Source organism: Convolutriloba macropyga, chromosome 6 (assembly GCF_964194025.1).
Source record: "Convolutriloba macropyga chromosome 6, txConMacr16.3, whole genome shotgun sequence".
NCBI classification, from domain to species: domain Eukaryota; kingdom Metazoa; phylum Xenacoelomorpha; order Acoela; family Convolutidae; genus Convolutriloba; species Convolutriloba macropyga.
The window spans coordinates 53,025,442-53,034,818 of NC_134473.1; the positions used below are offsets into that span (position 1 = coordinate 53,025,442).

A 9,377-nucleotide genomic window follows, 5' to 3' on the forward strand; every position below is an offset into this window, starting at 1 on the left:
TCAAAAATTTATTTTGCTTGTCTTATTTCGCACTAAATTCAGCAAATGAAATATATCTTAAAATTGTTTTCGCAACAACTTTTTTGTTTTTTACTGCAGTTTGATACAAGGTGATCAGTTTTAGCGTTAAACATTAGCCTAAATTAGTTTTTAGTGTTATTCATCAATTAATGCGCTTCTACTGCTATTTTTGATTTAAAATAACGTCAAGGGTGCCAAGAGGTCTTCTCTTAAAAGTCACCAAACAATTTAAAATAATCTTTTTTATTATCGCTTAGCAAAAGCTCAGCCAGTCGAAAATCAGTTTCGTTTAAATAATCAACTAAAACTTGGGTTTAAAAAGTTTGGTTCAAAGGCACCGACGGTATAAGACGAAGTATTCATTCTCTGAACAACGAAGAGTGGCAGAGGGTTCAAAGAAATCTGCGTATTGGACTAAATTGTTTTGTCTGTGTAAACGATAAAAAAGTAAACGTCTCATTTGGTTCAAATTCTATTCCTTGATTGTCATTTTCTTTGATTCGTTAGGTAAAAGTATATGAGCAAACTTTGGCAAATTATAATTTAGATCGCGTGAAAATTTTTTAAATTTATTTCTTATTTGAACAATATTTTAAAAAGACAGGAAAGAGGAAAATGCAGAAAATCACCCATATTACAAATTTTGTCCCCATAGATTAGCTAGAATCAATTTTCTTAAGCAGGAAGCCAGCTAATTACACTATAGCTACTAATACTCAAAAATATAAACATTGTCCCTTTCTTAAATAAACTTTGAACAAATTTACAGCAGAAGCAAATTGACAGCAGCAAAGTGTCCCAATTTATCCCGCATGTTATCAGTCATCATTCTCCCGCCAAGTCGTTTATTGGCCAGTTTTTACCAAAATGTCGGGGGGGGGGATAAAATTGTGCCTTAATTCAAAATATTAATATCTGATTTCTTCGCTATTGAAAATTTGATTTAAATTTCCGATTGTTTAAAAAACGAAAACTGCAAATCAGACCAAATATCAACTTTTTATAAATCCAATGTACGTAGCTAAACTATATTTATGCTCGCTATATGGAAAGGATTCATAAAATTTTACAAATTTTAATTTTGATTTGAAGACCTCTTGTTTAGAGAAGAACAGTTCCATTTTGTGGGCGTCAAACATAGCTTGAAATTGTTCAAAGCAATTGACTTTGGTCAAATGGAAGGTCGAAATGTTTTCCCCATGTGAAAAATGCTATATTTTTACAACTTTTAGCTGAAGTTTTATTCACAACCTATGTTGAGTTTTATCCAACCAAAGTAAAAAAAATTAATCTTGCGTACCAATATGTGGTTATTGTTCTGTTCTCTGTTCAGCAATTGACTATCATCGTTTTCGACGTGAAAATTGCAATTCATTTTCGGAACGATTGATGAAATTCTTCTTTTTATTTTTTGTAGAAAAATTGTTGTTGGATCCGTCTAATGGGCAACTGAGATGCTAGTAGCCAGGCAGTTTCTGGTGCATCTAACGGTAAAGTTTCTCAAATTATAAAAACAAACAACTACCTCGGACAAAACATTCAGCGGCTTGTTCTTGACATATCTAGCTATATTTTTATATGTCAATCACTAGATCGCTTTCCTTGTATAGGATCTCGCTGCCCGTACATCTGCGTGAGACTGCGACTCTGTTCCCTGGTGCTACATACGGACTACGGATGAATCTGTTCCTCAACACCAAAGACACATCTGGAGAGATCTCCGCAGCATCCGGGGTCAGGGTCACCATCTACGACCCAGAGTACCCTGTTATTCCACAGGTTAGTGTGCTGGATAGAAAACCAGTTACTTAATTAGCCAGTCAAATAATTAGTTAAATTAACTGGTTATAATTAGTTTTCATTATCACATCTGAATGAAAAATTTCACTTCTGACAAGAAAATGTCTCAAAACTTTGGAATTAAATTTTCCTTGCCAGAGTCTTTTTTGCCAAAAGGGTGTAGTGATCAATATGCTCTAGGGGGAATGAAACCTTTGTGCTTCCCGGTGTGACCGAAGTGACTTTCGAACGGATACTTTCTTGCTTTCTTGCTGACCGAAGTGACTTTCGAACGGATACAATTCCAGCACAGTGCATCCATTTTTCGTCCGGTGCTAAAATATAAAGTATTGCCTAAAATTTGCACAAAATTTTGGAAAATTGTAGCCACTATATCTGCTGAAAATTTTTTGTCTAAGTTGATGTTAGAGTCTCGGAGGGTCTGATCTGAGGTCCTTCCGGCCCGGGAAGTTATGATACGATCTAAATTTGGTTGGGGACCCCCAATCCAGTTTACATATGCAAATTTGTATATGGATTAAACATGTGTTTTAGAACAGTGGTGTGGACGTGACCCCTGGGATCGCTCTCAGTCTGGCCTTCCGTCGTTTCGAATACACCAAAATCAACAGGAAGAGTCACAACTTCGAGTGTGTCTACGACAGGGACTGGAACAGTATCATGCCACCCAGTATTAACAAAACCATGAAGGGATTCAAATACGCTTCCACCGACTACATGCTCTGTGACCAGACATGCACATCAATGTAAGTAGAACTAATCAAGTAACACCTGAAGATTTTTAAATTGACAAAATACTTGAATAGAGAACTCATTAGAGAACACCTCAAGTAATCGCCACGAAGAAAATCTGGCATTTTCCGAGAGCTGAGTAGGAATCGTTATCTAATCAGAACGTTGGATGTGATTTCATCAGAGTCGCGTAACTTTGCTTGAAACGCGATCTTACAAAGATTTACAATCTGACACCGTATATAGGAAAATGGGATCATTTCCGTTTGCGCCCCCAACACAGTGGGTGCATACTACTTGCACGCCCAAGCGCATGTGCCATATTTTTACATAGTGATTAATTATGTAATTGGGGGGACACAAATGAAAAACATCCTGAAGTTTTTGCATTCCAGAATCAATCTGCCATTCCCTAGTTTAAACTTAATGTCAAATTTGCAATTATTTACAAAAAAATTGCCAACTTTGTAAAATAATTCATTAATTTTACAAATATTTGCAAAGAGGTCTGAATATTTGTGTCCCCTATCGTAATAAGTTGGCCTTGTAGGGTGATTTTACCACCCATAGCGTTTACAAGGTGTATTTTAAACATTTTTCAATTGAATTCAACAATCTCCGATAAATGGTTAGGAAAATAACCCACATTGCTAAATTAAGCAGAGCTCGACCGAAACGAACTCGGTGGATCGTTTGCAAATTTTTGCAAACTTAACATTATTTTGCAAAATTTTGCAAAGTTGACCTTAAGAGGAGATAATTTGCAAATTTTTACAAATTTGGCATTATCGACCAACATTTTGCAAATGTTTGCAAATTTGGCATTGTTTTTGAACTAGGGTTGCACCGATTGGGCATCTTGAAACTTACACGTGCATGTTCCAAGTTCACTTTCCTTATCTTCACAAAACTTTACAAATCGGACAAGCTTGACCAATGTTTTTTGCTGTAATTCATCTCATGTTTCGTCTATATTTGACTTCTCGAAGATTCAACCAACACTTTTTATTGATGATCAGAATTCATTCACGAATAGTCAGGGTGGATTTGACCCGGAGTCCCGTGTAATCAAAGACTCGCACCCGCTTCCTCCGCAAGCTTCTGCATTTTTTTAATGGTCTGCTCATTAATTCACGCCCGGACCTGGGTTGCGACTGACTAAAGGTATGTTAAAATTGTGTTTAGATACTTGCAGGCCACGTGTAACTGCTCGAGCATGCACTACTTTGGAGACACAATATGCAAAGGAGACTTCCTGATGAACTGTGTTGGGAGGAACTACAAGGCACTCCGTGACAAAATTAAACACTGCAGGGAGACCATGTGCCAGCCATCATGCAAACGCGTAGACTACAGGGCTAGTATTGTATTATAGCAGGAAAAAGTAGTGCCAACTGCACAACTTTGTTTAAAACTTTGACATATCAGACAATTCTGAGGGTCTCGAACTGCTGAAATCCATACCCCAAAACAGTTCTGATTAGATTATCTTTGTTACCAGCCCAAGCTCAGGTCCCAGACAAATACCATCCCATGAACATTCCAAAACGAAATGAAATTTGATCACACCGTCCCTGACCTAATGATCTCTGATCAGATACAATCGTCTGCTGGATTTTTTCCGCTCGAAATGACTTCTGCTGAGACCTTCCAGCGTCTAAATTGTCTCTAAGGAGACTATAATGCGCTATGATTCCTGACCAGACCGATTTGCGCTCGCAATTGTCTGTGATGAGATCCGCTTTCGCTAGAGTCTACCTCTGATCAGACTCTCCTACGTTTCTGAGGTCACCAGACCGTGTAATTTTGAATGCAGAATTAAGTTGTGTGCTCGAGTGAGTCTGACCAGAAGTCAATTCACCCTGAACCAGCAGCCTATGGGAGATAGTGCGATCACAGAACATAATCTGGACAGAAGCTTCGGTCCGCCTTCGGTCTTATGGGTCTTGCTTGGTCCGACCAGAGCCAATTCATTAGGCTTGTTACGTCTGAAATCCTTGATTCAAAAGTGTCTGATCAGAGCAATATTGGGTCGCGCACCTCAACCACAGTCATATTGTCACTTAAGAAACCGGTTGGGGAAATGTTTAAAAGGTGTACAATTAAATTTAAGAATTTAAATTATTGAATGAAATTATAGAAATAGCGGTAGAACATAAATTGAATTTGAATTTCTCCTGTTAATTTATAAAGCACGCAGAAGTTGTGGACACAGCAGAATCCACTATGAAAAATCCATAAATCCAAAATTTCATCAGGAGTGGACGCTTGCAAATACTAACGTATCTTAATTAAGCGCCCAGATTTTATTTAAAAACAAGTTTTTTTAACGTATCGTTTTGAATGATCAAGCTATATTGAAGTGCATTGACTAGTTTTTTAACTTTTATACAGGACATGGTCTCTTGTTCAAGCTGAGGTAGTATTTTTTGTTTCAGTAGAAAATTTATCAAAATTCTACCGCGATAACCCAGAGATGTCCGAGTTGAAACTCTTTTTGACGTTTTTGTTTGTATAATGCGAGTGGTTTTCGAGCGAGTATTGTACGAAAAATTTTGATTTGCGGTCAAAATCTCATTCATCATTTTGTTTGAATGTAACCCAAAGTATGATTTAAGGCTGAATGAAAGCAGATGTTTTATGTACAATTCACAAATTGTCAAAATTTTGAACTCGAATAAAGTATCAAAGATGGAGTCACTTGGTTTCTTTCTAAAGACAATTCTCAAAATTTTCTTTTGTAACCGTTCAATTTTTTGAAGCTTATTCAACGTTGTCCCACCATAAATAAGAAGTCCATACTCAAAAATTGGTACCACTGTAGTTTTGTAGAACATCAAGACGGTGTTGCGACTGCAAGTTCTCCTTAGCCTTGCAATTATTCCGATCCACTTCTTTAATTTTAAACAAATGGATTCCACATGTTTTTCGAAAGTTAAATTCGCGTCTAAAATTACTCCTAGATATTTGTAGGTATTGCACTTCTGAACTGGGCAGTTTTGAATGTTTGTGTTTGCTTTAGTTTCAAAAAAATTCATTACAAAAGTTTTTGACTCGTTTAAATCCAATTTATTTTGATGTAGCCAATGTGAAACTGAATGAATTTCAGTAATTAATTCTTCATAGGTTGGTCTGTTTTTGAAAAAGAGGCTGGTATCATCGGCAAAAAAATACGGAGTGGATAATTTACAAGCGTCCACAAAGTCATTAAAGTACAGTATAAATAATACAGGACCCAGAACAGAACCTTGAGGAACTCCATTTTTTACTATTAGTTCTTTCGATATTCTATTTTTCCATATAACACACTGTGTTCTTGATTTGAGATATGAAGAAAACCAGCTTAAAACCTGACCCCTAATTCCAAAGTTTTCTAATTTTTTCAACAGCAGCGAGTGATTAACAGTGTCGAATGCCTTTTTCAAATCTAGGAAGACCGTGGTGCTATTGTTCCCTTTTTCTTTTTCCAACCTTGTTTTCCACTACATTTACGAGTGCATCAACTGTTGATCTCCGATTACGGAAACCAAACTGATTTTCACCAAGAATTTTGAATTTCTCTATGTAGTTGAGAATTTTTTTTTTCATAATTTTTTCAAATACTTTTCCAAAAGGCGGCAAAATCGAAATTGATCGATAGTTATTGGCATCAGTTTTTGATCCCGTTTTGAAATGCGGTTGGATAGTTGCTCGTTTTAGGCTATTTGGGAAAACTCCGCTCAAAAAAGATTCGTTGATGTAATTAACTAAAAATGGGGCTAAAGTTCTATCAAATCTCTTAATGAAGGTGTTAGTGATCAGATCCACACCATGCGCAAAAGAATTTTGTAGGCTGGCTATTTGTGAAAGCACTTCTACTAAATTTGTTTCATGTAGCATCATAGATTGCTCTTCAGCATAATTAGATGAAGGAAAGCTTATTTGAGGTAATTTGCTTACTATTTCATCTGCAACATTTACAAAAGGTTCATTGAAATAATCAGCTATGCTACTGGGATCATCAGTTCCAATATTATTGAAAACATGGTTATAACTCACATCACTTCTTTTGTTCCTGCCTATCAATTTGTTTATGATTTTGTACATTTTTCTTGAGTCCCTACCACAATTTTGAATTTTGTTTTGTATGAAAAGTTTTTTTGTGTCGTTCATGATTTGAGTGCTCTTGCTTTTCAGTTGGAGATATCTATTTTTATCGATGTTGTTTTGTGTTCTCAACCATTTTGTTCTTGCATTGTTTCTCTTCGCAAAAAGATTTTTTATTCGATTTGTGACCCATTGATTCCTATTTTTCTTTTGTTTTATTTCAACCAAAGGCTGGTGTTTGTCGACTACAAAATGTAAACAGTTACAAAATGCGTTGAAAGATTGATCCGTATTGTTGTTCTGAAATATGATTAAATTGTTTCCCAGTTCCTTTTTGTATTTTTCAAACAGTATTTTGTTGTTGAAGGCAGACATACTGCGACGTTTAGATGCTTTTATCTTGGGTTTAATCATACTTTTTGTTAAACTGAAAAATACTGGATAATGATCTGTGATGTCGTAACTGATAGAATTTACTATGCATAGATTTTTGTTGATATTTGTCAGAAATAAATCGAGGGATGATTTTGTTGTCGACGTTTCTCTAGTTATACCCGAATCCATTAGGTTTATACCGTTACTAGAGATAACATCTTCAAATCGCTTTTTTATTGGAGTCAGAGATAGCTGATCTATATTGAAGTCTCCACATATAATAAGATTTTGGTTCGCATCCACCATAGTCTCAAGATAGCTGTCAAATTCAGTCAAGAACTGATTTTTATTGAACCCAGGGGGAACATAGTATGTAATCAAAGTATAGTTTTCGTTATTTGTTCTAATTTTTATACCTAGGCTCTCATCATAGTTCGTTGGAAAGCTATCTAACAGAAGAATATCCTCCCTGCAAAACATGGCTACTCCTCCACCAATTCCCACCCTGTTTTTAGCAATTATTTTCTGATAACCTGATATATTGAAGTGTTCTTCATGGGAACCCTCTTGTATCCAAGTTTCAACAAGGCAAATCACAGTTGGTAGGGACACAAATGTTTGCAAAAAAACCTGAAGTTCCTCAAGGTGTTTGTTTAGAGACCGGATATTAACAAGCAAGACTGTGAATGTTAGTTTTTTGATGCATAACTTTTGTTTTGCTGAAATGAAACACCGTACATATTTTGTTTTTTGTTCATTGGTATATCATTTCCATTGTTTGTTGCGTCCATATCAGGCGAAAAAGCGTAGGTTCTTTTGTTATTCATGAATGGAGTACCATTTTGTACAGTTTGCAAACTCTTTTGTTGTCTCCTTTGATAATCCGGTAGCTCGCTGATGTCATCAACTGGTTGATATCTTTCACCGTCAAAAGCCCATAAGTGTGATTTCTTAATCTTATAGTGAATGTCCAGTTCTCGAGCTTTTTTTTCAATGATAACATCCTTTTTCGCCAGTCGTTCATGAATGAAAATAGGATTCCCCATCGAATTTCTCAGACCTCTTAACCATGAAGCACGTTTCAGAATTATGTCCCTTTGTTGCAAATACAAAAATTGAACAATAATAGGCGCAATGTTTCCATTTTTTAGTGGGTGGGCAATCGAGATTTCGTCGGGATTCAAACTAACCTGTAAGATGTTGTTTACTATTTGTAAAATTGGTGCGAGTACATTACCATCAGCTGGGATGTCGATGTTAGTAAAAATAAGAAACGGTCTGTTTTGATATCTTTCTACTGCTGTTAATCGTTTTTCTAACTGATAAATGTTGTTTTCTGAAGTAATTTGGTTATTCTCAAGTTTTTCGAGACGATCCGTAAGATTTTGTATGACTAGGTTTTGCTTTGTTACAGTATTTGTAAGTTTTTCAATGATTTGTTTCAGTTCGGAAATATTTCCTGTAGTAAAGTTCTCTTGGTTGGCCATTTTGATAATAAAGCAACGTGAATTTCAAAGATTTTGAATGGCATAAAAAGAGCAAGAAAGAGCAACTGCTTTGTTTCGCTTTGTTTCGTCTTGACAAACAAGTGAGTGCTAGTGTAAAATTAGTAACGGCCAATCAAACATCCAAGCGAGCATACAAAATGTTTATTTTTCAAATTGGAACCCATCTTAAAACTTTGGCGAACTCATGTGTCAAGTTTTTATTTCTAGAAAAGAAACTCGAACAAAATCTTGATGGAGATCAATGAAGCAATTTTTCTTGGATTTACACTTTATGAAAATAATTTTTGGCAAATCAAGGAAGACTTTATTTTATCGAATCGTGAAAAGCCTGCTGGATTATATCTAAGCACTGGAATGTACAGTTTGATCAGTATTTATTGATCCAACTTGTTCCAGTGTTGTTGAGTCCCTTCAAAGAGGGTCTCGTCTGTGTTGTTTCTTGTAGCTATTACCCCGTGGACTGTTTCCAGGTCACCACCAATCAAGCCATGTTCCCCTCGGAGGCCTTCCTGCCTCTATACATTGGCAGAATTCTCTCAAACGAGTCATCTGTCAGTCCATACATCAAGAAACACGTCAGACAACTGGTAAGTTAAAATGAACAGTCTGAGATGTGGGGAATAATAAAATAAGCACAGCTGAGAACAGGCTACTGTTAGTGCACTGCAGACTAAAAGCCTAATGCTGCTCCGCTGTGATTACGCGGAAACAAAATTATGTAATTATTATTTTACCATAATTAACAGGAAGAATGGCATGATACTCCTTGATAGCATTTGTACAGGACTTTCTTTTTAGCAAACTGCAAAAAAATTTTGCAGAAGTTTATAAAAACGAAAACTGGAAAAGATTTGA

At 36.0% G+C, this 9,377-nt stretch overlaps 3 protein-coding genes across 14 annotated transcripts in view; 2 read left to right on the plus strand and 1 right to left on the minus strand.

Moving 5' to 3' along the window:
* LOC142341755 (protein XRP2-like) overlaps nt 1-9,377 on the plus strand; it is a 525,423-nt gene that overhangs the window by 267,439 nt on the left and 248,607 nt on the right. The gene's annotated exons all lie outside the window — the stretch shown is intronic.
* The window catches only part of LOC142341757 (serine/arginine-rich splicing factor 4-like), a 340,718-nt gene that overhangs the window by 223,217 nt on the left and 108,124 nt on the right, over nt 1-9,377 (minus strand). The window lies entirely within an intron of this gene.
* LOC142341750 (acid-sensing ion channel 1A-like) overlaps nt 1-9,377 on the plus strand; it is a 148,860-nt gene that overhangs the window by 129,465 nt on the left and 10,018 nt on the right. For all 10 annotated transcript variants that reach the window (XM_075392931.1, XM_075392935.1, XM_075392928.1 and 7 more), the window contains 4 exons: nt 1,632-1,800; nt 2,356-2,567; nt 3,739-3,910; nt 8,993-9,109. In XM_075392931.1, coding sequence (XP_075249046.1) covers nt 1,632-1,800; nt 2,356-2,567; nt 3,739-3,910; nt 8,993-9,109 — 670 coding nt within the window. The remainder of the gene's footprint in view (nt 1-1,631; nt 1,801-2,355; nt 2,568-3,738; nt 3,911-8,992; nt 9,110-9,377) is intronic.